This window comes from Silurus aristotelis (assembly GCF_946808225.1).
Source record: "Silurus aristotelis genome assembly, chromosome: 2".
NCBI classification, from domain to species: domain Eukaryota; kingdom Metazoa; phylum Chordata; class Actinopteri; order Siluriformes; family Siluridae; genus Silurus; species Silurus aristotelis.
In genome coordinates, this window is record NC_139575.1 from 12,479,538 (window position 1) to 12,497,657 (window position 18,120).

At 36.9% G+C, this 18,120-nt stretch overlaps 1 protein-coding gene across 2 annotated transcripts in view; it reads left to right on the plus strand.

The window, feature by feature from the left end:
* Positions 1–18,120, plus strand: part of dipk1ab (divergent protein kinase domain 1Ab) — a 36,297-nt gene that overhangs the window by 3,454 nt on the left and 14,723 nt on the right. Inside the window, exon 1 of one of the 2 annotated variants that reach the window (XM_083569749.1) lies at positions 12,984–13,077. The exons of the other annotated variant lie outside the window; for it this stretch is intronic. Coding sequence (XP_083425875.1) covers positions 13,057–13,077 — 21 coding nt within the window. The 5' untranslated portion in view covers positions 12,984–13,056. Of the gene's footprint in view, positions 1–12,983; positions 13,078–18,120 lie in introns of those variants that run through there. 2 annotated transcript variants of the gene reach the window in all.

The window sequence follows — 18,120 nt, forward strand, 5'->3', positions numbered from 1 at the left end:
TACCATATTATAAACGTTAAACTGCGGCTGGTTTTCGTACAACCCACCCCCTCCCCCCCCCCCCCCCCAAAAAAAAAGAAGACGCGCCGTCACCACACCGAGGCTGCTGCGTCTCTAAAGCGCGTCCCCGCAAACCCGCGCACGCGCCGTTGCCGTAGCAACCGCGGTGATGGATAGTACTGTCTTTCTAGCTAGCTAGCTGCCCATCAGTCTCCCCTGTACCTTCTTCAGAATGCTTCAGAGTTTAATCAATGCACTGAAGAACCCACTGTTCTGCTGTACCACGCAGCTTCATTACCAACTCTTTTTTTGTTGTTGTTGTGATTAAATGCAGATTCTAATGCTGTCACTATTGAACCAGGGATGCACAAAAAACAGATCACTCTACATTTACAGATTTAGTCATATCCAGTGATATGAAATGACTAAAAGTGGAGGACAAAGATCATGGATTTTGATTATACCATCAAGGTTGAAAGTATTGAGTATCTAAAAAAAAAGGTTAGTCCTGCGAACTAGATACGCAATTTGTTTGATCAACAAGCTCTCAGTTGTGGTTCTCCAACAACCGTGTCCATCCTGGTAAGCGAAGCGGGCAAAGTTATACGATACACTAATGCTCATTCTCCTCTCACGTTCTGGGAGGATTAAGTGAATTCCAACCAGCAGACCAAACATTACAGTCAGACCGAACTGAGTGGCGTGTGTGTGAGTTAAAGTGCAACACACACACAAATCCAGCTTTGTCTGACCATCTACTATTTACTAAAGCTCAGGAGGTTCTGGTCATTTTCACAAGCTTTTTAGTACTAAAGGAAATTGATTAATCCATGCTTTAACCCCCTGTCTAACTTACTGTCTGCAAAAATATCTTGTCAGTGATTTAATATTAGTAGCAGAAGTTTCCTTTGACCTTTTTCCAGGTTCCAACCATGTACCTGGCCGAATAGGGCGGTGAACATTTCTTTATTATTCATTCATTATCTTGTTATGTCTGAGACTGAATTCAAAATGCCCCTTTATAAGTAAATCTTTTGAGAAATGTTCTGAGCTAGTAAGACGCATGCCACAAGGTCACCATGACCGAGAGACACAGCTTGTTTGATTAACAAATTATAAAGAAAAAAAAAAAGAAAACCTTCACTGTGTTTGTCTGCCAAAATCTATTTGTTTGTCCAAAAGCTACCAGTAGAAAACAGTGAACATCAGACCAGGTCTTAGTGTAAATGACACATTTTTCAGAGAAGAAATTCAGATATTTCTACTGCCGTAGAGAAAAATGACAAAACAAGAAATGATCAATTTGCAAAGCTGCCTTTTACAACACATCTGTGGGACTTATGGAGAGTTGCATCCACACGGTTCTAGGACTGTTTTTAATTCTTGCTCACATTGTTTTCCAAAGTAGCTTTTATTTTGCTTTTATGAAGGTGATCTGGACACATGCAAAAAGTCTACTTTGTTATTACATGTGTAAATTGGATTATTATTATTTTTATTTTTTTTACAATTTTAACAGTCAGGAATTTTACAGTGGAAAAAACACATTAATATTCTGAACACAAGCCAGCTCTCTAAATATCAGATACATTATGCAAACGTGACCGTTGCATATATTTTTACTGGAGCCATGATACATTTCATATTTTCCACTCACAAAACATGAACCTGAAAAATTTACTTCAAACATTTTGTGTCATTTTAACAGCACTTTCCATAGATTTGTTACAACTGCAAGAACACACACATAAACATTATTTACTCTTGGATTTTGAGTTATAAAGATTAAGGAGGGCCCACAGGGCTTAACAGATATTACCTTGAGAATATTTGCCTAAGAAATGATTCACTGTTGTTAATATTTGCTTAAAAACAGACTGTATTTAGTTGAAAGCATCTTCATGAGGTTGGCCCATGTTTACATTACAGTGTTTTGCCCCCAGTGACACTATAGAGATTTGTCCAAGGTGAAGACAACAGGTGTATATATGTCATAGAACGTTCTCTTTAATATTCTTTTAACAGCTACAGTATTGATTCTGTGTTGATGTTTGTTGGGGTGGAAGTAAAAGTAGATTATCTAAATTTACTGGCCTGTAAAAAGATCTGTGATGTAAGTGCTCAAGTGATTGGTAGCAGTAACTGGGCATCAGTGACATTCATCTTGTTGAGCATTCAATGTCTGTTGTTTATAATATACCACATTATTAAATAATATACTTTTTTTGTTACATTGAGATCCTGTTTATCTGAACATTTGACTGCTATTAAGTACTTATGACCCCTTGCACAACTGCAACAAGCCTGCATTATTTTTTTTTTTATCTTATCAAAATATCAGATTATTTTGGTAAGTGCAGTTTTTTTAATGCATTGTATGTGGGACCATCCACTGCAGAAGAAATCTAAGGATAAAGGCAGAAGTAGAGCATCAGGATGAATCAGTGTGCGAGGAGCATCCACAGTAGAAGGGTGTCAGGATCTAAGCTGTTATTCATAGATAAGCTGTTCATCTACAGTGCTTTAAATTAGTTTACAATGTGATCAGATAGTTGTTATTTGTAAACCTATAGTGTGTAGTCTTGAGCAGTGAGCAGTGCACTTTGATATGATTGTTGGCTGCACTGCTCTCAATCTCAATCAATTCTGAGTCTGAGGTACAGTTTTTTCAGCATGTCCACCTCAATCATTCATGGACCATCCATGTTGGTTATTCATTAAGTACATCATGAACCAGTGTGTAAGCGGTAATGTCTCAAAGTCAATGAAAGAGACAGCAGCTTCAGGGGAATGGTTTACTTTACTTTTAATAGGAGCAAGGTGGAATCTAAAAAAGCCTTCACTGCCTCCCAACCTGCATGGATGATGCGATTCTGTCTGGAGAGGCTGTGGTTTAAAATCTATTGTTGTGCTTTTTCACATATAACCAGTACACAGCATTGTAACTTGGTAAATCAGAGTAATAGGATTCACTGTGTAACATGATACCTACAGTAAATAAACTGTACTGTGCTATCTTGCCTATTTTAAATACTAAGAAAATAACAATGTGAAGATTATGTCTATATATATATATATATATATATATATATATATATATATATATATATATATATATATATATATATATATATATATATATATATACAGTGAGGAAAACAAGTATTTGAACACCCTGCTATTTTGCAAGTTCTCCCACTTAGAAATCATGAAGGGGTCTGAAATTGTCATCGTAGGTGCATGTCCACTGTGAGAGACATAATCTAAAAAAAAAAAATCCAGAAATCACAATATATGATTTTTAAACTATTTATTTGTATGATACAGCTGCAAATAAGTATTTGAACAACTGTCTATCAGCTAGAATTCTGACCCTCAAAGACCTGTTAGTCCGCCTTTAAAATGTCCACCTCCACTACATTTATTATCCTAAATTAGATGCACCTGTTTGAGGTCGTTAGCTGCATAAAGACACCTGTCCACCCCATACAATCAGTAAGAATCCAATTACTAACATGGCCAAGACCAAAGAGCTGTCCAAAGACACTAGAGACAAAATTGTACACCTCCACAAGGCTGGAAAGGGCTACGGGGAAATTGCCAAGCAGCTTGTTGAAAAAAGGTCCCCTGGTGGAGCAATCATTAGAAAATGGAAGAAGCTAAACATGACTGTCGATCTCCCTCGGACTGGGGCTCCATGCAAGATCTCACCTCGTGGGGTCTCAATGATCCTAAGGAAGGTGAGAAATCAGCCCAGAACCACACGGGAGGAGCTGGTCAATGACCTGAAAAGAGCTGGGACCACCGTTTCCAAGGTTACTGTTGGTAATACACTAAGACGTCATGGTTGGAATGCATGAAATCATGCATGGCACGGAAGGTTTCCCTGCTTAAACCAGCACATGTCCAGGCACGTCTTAAGTTTGCCAATGACCATTTGGATGATCCAGAGGAGTCATGGGAGAAAGTCATGTGGTCAGATGAGACTAAAATAGATCTTTTTGGTCATAATTCCACTAAACGTGTTTGGAGGAAGAAGAATGATGAGTACCATCCCAAGAACACCATCCCTACTGTGAAGCATGGGGGTGGTAGCATCATGGTTTGGGGGTGTTTTTCTGCACATGGGACAGAGCGACTGCACTGTATTAAGGAGAGGATGACCGGGGCCATGTATTGCGAGATTTTGGGGAACAACCTCCTTTCCTCAGTTAGAGCATTGAAGATGGGTCGAGGCTGGGTCTTCCAACATGACAATGACCCGAAGCACACAGCCAGGATAACCAAGGAGTGGCTCTGTAAGAAGCATATCAAGGTTCTGGCGTGGCCTAGCCAGTCTCCAGACCTAAACCCAATAGAGAATCTTTGGAGGGAGCTCAAACTCCATGTTTCTCAGTGACAGGCCAGAAACCTGACTGATCTAGAGAAGATCTGTGTGGAGGAGTGGGCCAAAATCCCTCCTGCAGTGTGTGCAAACCTGGTGAAAAACTACAGGAAACGTTTGACCTCTGTAATTGCAAACAAAGGCTACTGTACCAAATATTAACATTGACTTTCTCAGGTGTTCAAATACTTATTTGCAGCTGTATCATACAAATAAATAGTAAAAAAAATCATACATTGTGATTTCTGGATTTTTTTTTTTTAGATTATGTCTCTCACAGTGGACATGCACCTACGATGACATTTTCAGACCCCTCCATGATTTCTAAGTGGGAGAACTTGCAAAATAGCAGGGTGTTCAAATACTTATTTTCCTGTATATGCTGTCAATCGTTTCAAATATTTAATCGTGATTAATTGCACTATTGCCAGGAGATCACTTGTGATTAATCTGTCAGGGTTCAGCGAGACGAGGCCGAAACCCGAAGTAACAAAAGTCGAGGTTTTATTCAGGAACCCAGAAACACCATACACTGTGGCATAGAATTCAACAGTACCGTGAAAGTCCATACAATCCAATAATACCTCTGGAAAGGTGAAGTTCCTGCGAACGTGAATAATCCAAAGGGGTTAGTCCCAGAATGTTCTACTTAGTAATCTAGTAGAACGGACGACGACTCTGGGGGGAGTAGGCGCTTATATTGGGCCGAGTGGTGATGAGCGCCAGGTGCCGGTACTTAGTATGATGGAGAGTCTCTATGAGCGTGCGGCGTGTTAAGGGAAGGCGTGGCAGACCGTTCCCTGACAGTACCTTTGTACCTTAAATTAATATGGATGCTTTATGCAAATGTATGTTTATTATTATTAAAACCATACTCAACATAAAGACAAAATTTTCTTGTAAATATTTTAAAGTAATTATGATGTTTTAAATTACGTAAATCATCAGGACACCAACTAAAACTTTTGCTATGTTTCCACATGGATGGTTTAATTGCTGAATGTATGTATTAAGGTGGCTTTGGTTTTGGAAGCTTTTTATATTTGATTAAATGTCGTGAATAAATGTGTGTTGCGTTGAAGTTTTTTATTTTGCCTCTTTTTTAATTATTTATGTATATTTTTAATAAAAATGGTCAAACAGAAATGTGTGCTGCATTAACCCTCATGCATCCTTCGTGAATAGGGCCTTTAATCGGGTGCAAAGAAAAGAAGTGTAGTTAAAATTAACGTGTTAATGTTGACAGCCCTTATATATATATATATACAGTACAGACCAAAAGTTTGGACACACCTTCTCATTCAAAGAGTTTTCTTTATTTTCATGACTATGAAAATTGTAGAGTCACACTGAAGGCATCAAAACTATGAATTAACACATGTGGAATTTTATTCATATCAAAAAAGTGAACTGAAAATATGTCATATTGTAGGTTCTTCAAAGTAGCCACCTTTTGCTTAGATTACTGCTTTGCACACCTTTGGCATTCTCTTGATGCCTACTTTTGCAAACTTTTGGTCTGTACTGTATGTATAATATATATAAACTTTTGGTCTGTACTGTAAATATAATATATATAAACTTTTGGTCTGTACTGTATTAGTGCTGTCAAAATAAACACCATCTACTGTGGAAATGGATCAGAGACTTATATCCCCATTCCACAGACCAAAAAACGGCAATGGTGCACACATCCGGCAATTAAAACTGTCCGTGTGGAAACATAGCAAAGGTTCCTTTTTGTGTCCTGATAATGTACGTAATTTAAAACACTGTAATTACTATAAAACTATAAAAAAAATTACTATAAAAAATACAAGTATATTTTGTCTTCATGCTCTATGTTTAGCATTGCTTCACTAATAATTAACATATATTTGCATAAAGCATCTATATTTGTCCATGCCCATGTTAATTAGAGAATTAAAAACTAATTTAATCTAACATTTAGAACATATAAAAAAAGTGCAATTAAGTTGCGATTATTCATGAGTGAACTCAAAACAATCAATGCAACAATGCAAGTAATAGAGATTAAATATTTTAATCGATTGACAGCGCTTATTTGAGAAATATGGGGATATTGAGTCATTTCAGAAGCACTGACCTACATTTACAACATAAATCCTAGTATTTGTTCCATGAAATTTTATTAATTTATTAACAGTTTATTCTCGTTATTTCGTAGTGTTTCTTTTGGCTGCACAGCTTCCAGTACGTGTATGTGGATGTAAAATTTTTTGTCTAATCAGATTTCAGCCTGTGCTGCCATATCAATCTAATCTGCCCTGGTCCTTCAAAGTCAGTTCTGCTGGCTCTTTTACCTTAGTCTCTATTAGCAACAGGTCTGTTTCTTTAACAAATCAGATTTCATATTCTCCTCACAGAGCCAGTTAGCTGGCCCAGAAGAGTGTCAGCAATTATCTGTCTTTTGATTGGTTGGTCAGAGGGAAACTGTTACAGTTACGTTCGACTGGCAAAACATGTGTGTAGCACGCTGCTTACATGAATACATCTGATTTACACTTTTTTATGCCTACGGGGGAGGAGAAATTGATTTGGTCGTAGACATACTTAAAAATACATTTTCAAAAAAAGCTAGAAATCGTGAGGAGGTCGGCCAACCCCGAAGCTAGATAGCTCGTCTCAGCCTGGGACAGGGTTTGTTCTCCACTTCTAGACCAGTGAATATGTGCGGTACCACTGTCTTACAGCCTCTGAGGAGTGGTGCAAATTAGAAGTATGCATCTCTGGTGAGTAGGTTGTGTTTTATTTAGATTTTGCTGCTCCAGATGATGTAGGTGCACAGTTACGGTTTTAGTGTAGAGGTTTGGAGCTTGCTTTAGTAAAATGGTATTCACCCTCCATATGCGAAATGCCTCTCTCTCTGTAATGCCACGTGTTGTTATATTGCGTTTTTGTTCATTGAGTATTAATGGTTTCTATAATTGCGACGTGATAGTGGTGGCATTAAGAAGTGGATTAAGTCGGGGAAGTCCCCTCACAGACAGAAAAACAGACAGACAGACAGACAGACAGACAGACAGAACCTTATTTCATGAAAAAGAGATATTTGGTACAGAGATGTGTTGATGCAGGTGAAGGAGACCATCATTAGGTTGAAAAATGGCTTTTGCAACGATTGCACAACTTGTTCTTTGGTGAAGAAAAACCCCTTCTTGACATCTTGCCAAGAGAAGATCACTCGTGTGTCATTGTCAAAGTATGCAATCAAGAGATGCCTTAATAAATGTAAATCCAAAGGGTTTATTTTAAGGACAGATGAGTTTGCATTAAAAAACCCTCTAAAAAAGCCTGCCCAGTTTTATCATAAGATTAATTTAGAGTATGAAGAAGAAAAGGTAGGGTAAATGAGCCTGTTTGACTGCCAATGATGATGTTACTGCAAATAGCAGGATGCAGCAGGATGAATTCTAAAGTGTAAAGTGCTACTGTACACTTTCCGCTCTCAAAGTGAAAGCAACCCAACAGCTTTTTTTTTAAGGCAAATTAATAAAATTTTCTTAAATGGTCGAGTAATCCACCTGACCTCAACCTAATTAAACATACTTTTCATTTACTGAAGCCAGAACTGAAGGCAGAAAAACACACAAACAGGGTGGTAAAGGGCCTGGCAAAGCATCTCAAGGCATTCGGGTATGGAAAGACTATGCGATAAATTGCTGTAAAGGTTATCGCAACAATTGAGACAATTCTTGAATTTAAATTGAAATGGAAATCTACACTTCACTATTATCTTGATTAATTCACGTCAAAACGTTTATTATTGTATACAGAGTAAAAATGACAAAAAAAACAAGTTGATGTCCATATAGTTATGGACCTGACTGTGTCGGGGGGTTATGTGCAGTTTTGTAAGGAAATGGGATGAAGGTATTTGGTAGCAGAATGGCATGAAGATGTGAGATTAATAGATTCCGAGGTAGATTTATACAGCATGTCAGTGACTATCACGTCAGAGTAAAACACCCAGTGGTTTGCATTTTTCACTCCAATGTCAGTGACATCATCAGCAGTGATTCTAAAGGTGCACATGGCATACAGTCCAAAGTGCAAGATTACTTACACTTTTATCTCTAGAATGCTTTTAGAGCAAAAACTAAAAATAGTTTAGCTAAGCAGATGCTTGTCACTCAAAGTAAAAATGAGGACAGATGTTTTTTGGTTTAAATGAAAGATTTAAAACATTTCAGCATGTTAGAGAAAATGTAGCATGAATCACAAGGGCATTAGGGACTTGAAAACAATTATACCTTACTTAGTGCATGTTTGATAGTTTTCTCACATCAAACATAATATGCATTGAATGACACCCTTCATACAACGTATTGTTCATCCTTGATACTTGGCTTGATATTTTATGTCAGATTAGATAATATGACATCTAACTAATCAGCACAGTACAGACTCAAATCCAAAAAGCTGGGAAACTGTGTGAAATGTAAATAAAAACAGAATGCAATGATTTGCAATTCTTATAAACACATTTTTATTCACAATAGAACATTAAATGATTAAACAAAGGAAATGTACTTTTTTAAGGAACAAAAATTTTAAAAAATATATTTTTGAATTTGATTGCTGCAACACATCTCAAATAATTTGGGACGGGGCAACAAAAGTCTCAAAAAAGTATGTGTTATTAAAATGAATCAGTTGAAGTTTTTTTTTTAACTTATTAGGTTACAACAGGTCAGTAAGATAATTGTATAAAAAGTGTATCTTAGAGAGGCAGAGTCTCTCAGAAGTAAAGATGGCAGAGCAACACCAATCTGTAAAAGACTGTGTCTCCAAATTGTGAAACAATTTCAGAATGATGTTCAACAAAAAATTGCAAAACAGTTGACTATCTCATCATATACAGTACATAATATCAATAGTTTCAAAGAATCTGGAGAAATCTCAAAAATCAGCCGTGATCTTCGAGGCCTCAGGTGGCACTGCATTTAAAACGATCATGATACTATAATGGAAATTATGGTCTCATAAACATGCACATTAGAGCAAGGCAATGCTAACTGCATACTGCATCTAGCGTGACTTTATAGTGGAAGAGTCCGGGTATTGAAATGGCCTGCCTGCAGTCTAGACCTTTCACCATTTAAAAACATTTGGCACATCACAAAACAAAAAAAAACTGTTGAGCAGCTAGAATCCTGTATCAGAACCATATGGGACAACATTCCTTTCACAAAACTGGTCTCCTCGGTTCCCAGATGTATATTGACAGAAGACGTGATGCTACACAGTAGTAAACATGGCCATATACCAACTTTTTTGAGATGTGTTGCAGCTATCAAATTAAAATTACCTTATTTTTGTATATGTTTTTTATTTGATTATTTTTTTTTTCTGTCTTATTGTGAATAGAATATGTATTTATGAGATTTGCTAATCATTACAATCGGTTTTTATTTTTCAGGGTTTTGTTTTGTTTTGTTTTTTAAATTGGAGTTGTATATTTGTTGCTGTCCCACATAAAATTTTGCATTAGTATGTTTACAATGACAGTATCAACTTCCTAATCAGGACTGTATACAGTTTTAACCCACATCCCAAAATTACACATAAAAGAATACTCTATACAGTATTGATTGTATACAGGTTGATTTCTGTAAAGCTGCTTGGAGACAATGTCTGTTGTGAAAAGCGCTATAGAAATAAACTTGACTTGACTTGACTATTAATTTTGGGTTGTGGGGTGAGATTTCGTAAATCTAACAATATGGAAGGTTCTGGAAACAAAGTTGGCTGGCAGCATTTTTACTTTACAATGGATCAATTGTAATGTTGTTCAGAAGATGGCTAGATGGAAAATGGAGCCACAATTTTGATTCTGTTCAGTCTTTTAGCTGTTGTTTTTTCCCACTGAAAGGAAATCAACTCTTCTGTGACAGGTTTATTTTCACATTTCTCTTAACCTTTCAGTTCATCTCTAGGGACATTCAGGTCTCAGTTTAAGTGACTTGGGACCAGAGAAATAAATAACTGTAAGCAGTCAGCCTTGTAGAAAGGACAGAGGGCCTGCTTTTAAAGCACAAATCAAGAAGCAGGTACAGATTTTCTAGCCCAGACAAGCCCAGATCTCAAAGGTATTCCTCAACCCAAGTACCTATAAATCCTTTTTTTTTTTTTATCAGTTTGATTTCTTAAAATCACAGCTGACAGGGAATTTATTTAAGCACTGAATGTCATCCTTTTTAATGCAGCAGGACGCAAAATGCACAAAATGAATATATAGCACTGAATGAAGTTGATTATGCCCTGCTTAAAGGAAATGTTTTAGCAAATCACCATTTTTGTTGTTGACTTGAAATAAGCCTTTTGCATCAAGCAGAAAAAAGCAAACATATGAAGGAAATGGCCAGGAGATTGGAAATTCTCTCAATTTGCATTGTCTGTTTCAATATTCAAATTTTGCATTATTTTAATGGTTCATATTTTATATAAATATATTCAGTGCTTTTTTTCATGCAGAGGAATTCACTTATTATTCAAACTTTTCTTCCCTGTAGATTTTCAGGTTGGTTAATGTAGTCTAAACACCCTCCTCATCCGAGTCTCTTATTAGTTCAGGGCCACTCTCTAAATGGGAGCTTTATTTTAACACTGCTTTGGGCTACTGGCTTTGCCAGTCATCCAGCCTCCTTTTTTTCTGTGCCCATGAGAATTGAGAACTGAGCTTTCAGTGCACAGGGAACTGTGTCACAAACTAAATGAGGTTACACAGAGAGGGCAGTTAGAAATGTTATACTGCATCTACAATGCAAATACATAATCTAGGGAATAGTGATGATTTCACTGGTAAGTCATAACACAGAAAGGATGAACAGTTTGATACCTGTTCAAATATGCAAGCAAAGCTCGACATCTTTATGTCTTGTAACTTTAGCAGAAAATAAATACTAGTTGATCTTAGCAAGAGAGCACACTGCTAGCAAAACTAAAATGAATGTATTGTTGATTTGAGATACTTATAGGGAATGCTTGTTATGTGTATATGTGTGCATGTGGATCTGTAAGGATTGTGTTGTGTAGGAAGTGTTCACGACCCCACTGGGTTTTTAAGACCCCACTATGTAGGCGGATGCTGTCATGTTGGACTTTCCATCGGTGGGAGGCTGGGTCAGACGATTGCTGGTTGTCTGATACAAGATTAATCAGACTACCCAGTGGCCCATGCTGCCTGTGTGACACCTCCATCAACGAGTTCATCTCTGAGAGGAGAAGGAAGCACAGGCATGCTGTGTATACCGGGATACAAGGTAGCCAAGTCGGCAGGTTTCCCATGGAATTGAGATACTTGAGATTTGCTGCTGCAGGTGCTGCTTTTTTCTTCACCTGAAATTGTGTGAATTTATATACACAACTCAGGTGTAGCTACAGACTTAATTGTGCAATTTTAAACATTTTTCTTTTTCTACTAGCATGTATAATGTGAAAGATTGTTGAAATGATCAAAAATAATAATTAAATCCATTGTGTCGGTACAAGTATACAACAAAGCTGGGGAAAAAAACGGTTTGGAAGTTTGCTTTCTGATCTGGAAATTATTATATTATGATAATGATTATATAATGCCATTATTTATAGACCTCAACCCACCATGTCTTTTCACATCCTCATAAATCATCATGAGACGAAGATTTATGTTTACAGAGCTGTAACTTGGCTTTTACGCAGATGAATATCTGTGTGTGCTTGATAGTGTTGTCCTGATAATCCTAGCTAATTAGCACGCTAACCTTAGTTGAAGTTGAAGTACTGGGACCGAGCTTTGTAAACACCTGTAAGCATTATTTAGACACTTGCACAGAATTGCACACATGGGTCAAAATATTTTGTTCTGTAAATTGCTCAAAACACCAATTGGATGCCATTAATTAATTTCACTATCTTTCAATATTAATTTTTTTTTTTACACAGCACACTGGTATAAACATCTAAATCAGATGAATTACTTATATTAAGGACTGTTTATTAAGGTAAGATTTGGAATGAACTTTTAAGAATTCTAAGACCAGTGTAGATGAGTGCTTAGTCAGCTTATTGTTTAAGCCTTAGATAGTAGATTGCATTGATTAACCAGACTGCTATTTCACTCAGATACTCAGATAGGCAGCTGTATAACTGAACTCTGAATATGAATAACGTCTACCAACTCTCTATATGGGCTGTAGTATTTGAGGTGAAATGGTGCATTTAGTGGGGCTTAGGTTTATAGCTCTGATAATGCATATGGATTAAACTCTAGTAGACAGCCTTTACTCTAAACATGTGTTTATTCTGCATCCTGGATTGATATACTCATTCTTACGGGTATTATTTATTTATGACAATATACACTATGTAATAATTCTCTATGGACTTTGATGAAAGATTTATTTAGGAACGCTGCATGGGTTAATAAAAACATACTGCGTAATGTTTCAGGATAAATATGATGATACATTCGCCAGTGGATTTCATAGGAACCTTTGGTTTGTATCTGCACCACTCTATGTGGCCAAAGGTATGTGGACATCTGAGCATCACAACCATATTTAGTCCCCCTTTGCTGTTATTATAACCTTCAATCTTCTTAGTAGGGTTTCCTCTAGATTTTGGAATTTGGCTGTGGGGATTGTGCTCATTAAGCCAGAAGAGCACTAATGAGGTCAAGCACTTATCAGGTGAGGAGGTCTGGTGTGTTTATTTGGTGTTTCAGTAAATCCAAAAAGTGTTCACTGATGCCAGGACTTGAAAACTCTGTCTTCATGACACTCACTTTGTGTGGGCAACATCATGGTGGGACATGTTTTTGTACAACAGTGGCGGGTGGTCAGGGCCAGCAAAGCCTTCTCTGCTGGCCTAATCTACTGGCTTATAGCCTCTGAGGAGCGGTGAAAATTATGAGTATGCATCTCTGGTGAGTAGTTTGTATTTGATTTGATATTTTATGTCTTTGTCATTTTTGTTATTAGACAAATATTGATTCTGAACCGCTCCAGATGATGTAGTTGCACAGCTGCGGTTGTAGTGTAGAGGTTTGGAGCTTGCTTTAGTAAAAATGGTATTCACCCTCCATATGTGAAATGACTCTCTCTCTGTAATGCCACGTGTTTATATATTGTGTTTTTGTTAATGTTCTCTATAATTGCGACGTGATAGTGGTTGTATTAAGAGGTGGATTAAGTCGGGTAAGTCCCCACTGAAGGCTCAGGTACCAAATGCACGACCCGCCACTGATATATATATATATATATATATATATATATATATATATGTGTAAAATCCCTTATTAATGCTTTATTTTTTTGCTACAAGCACAGGCTAGTATTCCTGCTCCGAGAAGGCAAGGCTTTTGCATGTATGTTTGACTATGAGCTGCCACAGCCTGTTGCAACCATAATTATTTGCCAAGCATCCATCTGGAAAACAAACTGAGTCATTACATTTCACAGTGCAAGATAAGAGCATGACCCATTCCGTACATCTCCTTCCCAAAGGAAATATGAACACCCCCCTCCCCCCTTCCCACCCCCCTCTAATGGCAAATTGCACCATTCAGATTATGTGAGAACCAAAGAGTCAAGCCTCATTGCAGAGCTAAAAGCTGATTATTGTTATTTCCTCTCCACCATTTGTGATTCGCTAATATGTAGCACAAGCAATTATCTCTCTCAAATCTTGCCAATATTTTATCTTCCTCATTTCCACACAAATACAAGGACCATAATAGCACACTCCAGGAACCCCCACATTGCCTTTCATATTTACAGAAAGCATTCCCATCACATTTTTGCTCCCCACTGCCTTGCTCTTTCACTTTCAGTGCCTACCCTTCATCTTTCCTTCTCTTCCTTTGGCTATCGTTCGATTGTTCATCACTCTGGCGAGGAGGGGGCCCATTAGGAAGAGGGCACAGAGGGATCACTTTATGAACATGAATTATGTATAGCTGATAAGGAGGCGGCAAAAGCGAGCACAAATGAAATACTTCGTTCTTTTCATTTCTCCTCAAGTAGCAGAGGATATCGAGGATGAAAATCAAAAGCAACAGACCTGCTAGGTGGTACATACCCGCAGTGTGATGCTCTGACGCATTTGTGAATTCCCAGGCCAGTCTTCGAGAGAGATGAGTGGAAAGGCTGTGTGGCTTGTGGTCCACAGGGGGTAGATTACAGTCCCAGAGCACAGTGTGTCTCTAAGAGTCTATCAGGATGTTGGTCCTCGTGTCTTGCTGTCAACCCAAACAAGCCATTTTAGTTTGACTGCAAATAAATAGTATTTCTGCATAAATGATTTACACAAATTTCTTCAGGAATTACGTACGTCAGTGCCATGCGCCTTTATAACATACGAGAATATACATTCTTGTATATAATGCAGGGGTAATGCAGACATTGTTTGAATCAAAGCACATGCCAAGTCTCCAAAGTGCAGTCAGAAAATACCAAGTGGATATATTTAGATTGTATATGGTTGTAAGTACAGAAAAAATTATATGGAAATTAATATTAAGGGTTATTTTGCACATTGGGCCTTCTTAAAAACATACTGCATCTTACTTGGAGATTTTACTTAACTCAACGACTTGATTTTTTTCAAGAGCTTAAATTATGGCCTAGCTTAAAAAAAGCCTAACAAATGACTGCTTGGTCAGCTGATCATAGTAAAGCAAACCAACTTAACCATAACTCACAATATTTAAATGTGTTTAACAGTTAGCCACTGGAGTTTAATGTTTTACTTTTTTGTTACGTTGAAATGTGATCTAAATCTTCAGTACATACCTGAAAATGTAACTTAAAAAGTGAGTAGGCCCTATGTTGTATATTAATACTAGTAGAGTCCTTGATACTGTTGCCCCCTCTTAAGTCTTTTAATTTGAACCATCTGTTCACAAAGCCTGCCATTTGTACACTTGTACCACTCAAATATTCCTGCTTCAAGTATAGTGTACAACAGTGGCGGGCTGTGCATTTGGTACCTGAACCTTAATGGACAAAAAAATCTAACATCCACATACAAATACTGGAAGCAGTGCAGCCAAGAGAAACAGTACGAAATGAAGAGAATAAACTGTTGGGAATAAATTAATACAATTTAATGGAACAAATATTAGAATTTAGGTTGTAAATGTAGTTCAGTGCTTCTGATCGTGTTTAGGCCAGTAGAAAAGGCTTTGCTGGCCCTGACCGCCCGCCACTGGTGTACAATTGATCACTAAAATTCTTGACATTCTGCACAGTTTTGTCATTTTTACACTTTTCTGGCCACAAGCTTCAGAACCTTTAAGACTTCAATGTAGTTGGCTAAAAGAATCCAGTGATTGTGCTAGACATCATGCTCTGTGTCTATGAATTTTCCTAGTTTCATAGGCAGTGGCTTACTATTTCAAAAAAAACGTGGGAGCCTCAATAAAAGACTTCTTTTGAGTTAATAAAAGAATAAAATGGAAGGATGCTGCTGGTTTGTTTAAAACTTTAACTAGTCAAGGTGGGGTTTGGCTCCCTTTACTGGTAAATTGTACCAAACTTTCTAGCAAATACTGGAAATCAAGGTTGAGAGATGAGAACCGTTTAGATTTTACACAATATCTCTTGCAAGTATTTTAATGAGCAAGTGGAGTTTTCATTAGATAAGCTCATGAGGAATTGATACTGAAGATAAAGTTCAGACAATGATGTAATATCTTATTTAATCAATCTTTTTTTTCTTAATTAAGGAGCAAATTTGCTAGTTGAAAACAGAGATAAGCTAATTATTCCATTCCAAGAGAAGCCATGATATTATTAGTTGTACTGTTGGTGGAATAAAGTTAAAAAGATGAGTTAAAGCTAAAGAGCCACAGAATGTGTGTAGGCTTGACATTTGGGCAGTAAACATCCTCTAAATCTTTTACACAGTTTTATTAAAAGTGAGGGATATAAGCCTTTAAGATGCAGTGAAGTCTGGATGTATCGGTGCCATTTTACAGCCTTGCCTCTTCTTTCTTGCTTCTATTAATGAAAAGCGGAATGAACGACCTCAGATCAATAATTTGTCGTTGTTACAAACTCATGATTAGCTCTTCTATAATGTTGAATACCACTATCCTGTAGATAAACAATCCACATTAGAGGCAATGAAGTTAATTTCACCACACATTAATGGAACTGGTCATGTAGCCTATGTATTGTTTTTGTTCACTATTTTGTAATGTTACACCTATAATGGTCTGGAGATGGATGCTGCTTCAATCAAAGACTCAGGGATCGATAAAGAGTGGGAAGTATTTACGCCATGATAGCATGTCGTTCGAGTTTAACTCCACCACTTATTTTTTGACATAGTGTTCACATGAGAGTTCATTTCTGATCCATTACTGACAAATGCATTGCTGCAAAACATTTTTAAAGACTTGTAATACACACAAAAAAGGAAAACGATAGGAAAATGTCTTCAGTGAACACAGCGTCAGTGTTCACACCTTCCAATAGGAACTTGGAATGCAGCGATGCTTTAAAAATAACAGTGTTTCTCCTGTGAGTGTCAGAACATTAAAAGCCCATAGTTACTATACATTACATGATGAATATTAGAGTGAAAAATTCAAAGCAGGGGCCAAGGTGAGATCTGTTGTTTCTGTTCATGTTCACAATGCACTATTGAACAATATTGTGTAATTATTAAACCATGGTGGAACAGTGTTACCGCATCTCAGCTCCAGGGTTCCATTTGATTTTGGGTTATTGCATGTGTCGAGTTTTGCATGTTCTCCCAATATTTGCATAGATTTCCTCTGGGTTCTTGGTTCACTCAAGGTTTACATGCAGATAACTACAGTAAATTGCGCCTATGTGTGAACACGTGTAGATAATTGCATAATAATAATAAACATTAAGCAAACAAAAAAGAAATAATGAACCATGACCCAAGCAAGATGACGTAAAATCCATAAAAGCATGGAGCGACAGTCGTGCGACGAGTGCTGTGAAAGGTGAGCTATAAATATACAAGTGCTAATGATTGTGAATGTAAAACAGATGCAGAAAGTCATGTATGGTGGAGTGTGGAAAACACTAGGTCCCTGTCCATAATACTGACATGGGTGTATGGCACTCTGTCATGAACTTGTACTGTATGTCTGTATTGTGCAAAAAATATCACTTCAACAAACATCAGATTTTTACACAGTAGACAAACAAGTGAGGCAGTAATATTATACTTGTATATTTATTTATATATTGAGAGAGATTTATTTATTAATATTGAGATAATCCAATATAATTTTTTTAAATTGTTTAAGGAAGTCAAAGTTTGGAAACTCAAAGATTAGCAGTTAATTCGAAGATTAAATTAGACTACTGTGTATTCAGGGATAGCGATCAGGTGTGACGAGCTCCCGGTTTTATTCAAAGAATAGCAATCCATCAAAATGTGGTGTTCATGACGTTTGTGGAATTGTATCTGCAGATCAGATTCACTGATGGATCATTTTTCCTTAATAAATGGGTATATTGTTGATGTTTGTTTATTAGGCTTCACTGTGTCTAAAGACTAACGTTTAAGGACTTGTGGGAAAGTTTGACAGTTCATTTTATATTTATGCAAAAAAAATTATTTAATTTCAAGAAGCCTGAAGAATATATTTTATAATTTCAAAAGATTTGGATTTAACATTTATGCATTTAATTTAGTTTAATAGTCTTTAAATATTTTTTACCTGGTATTTGTTTCTGTAGACAGTC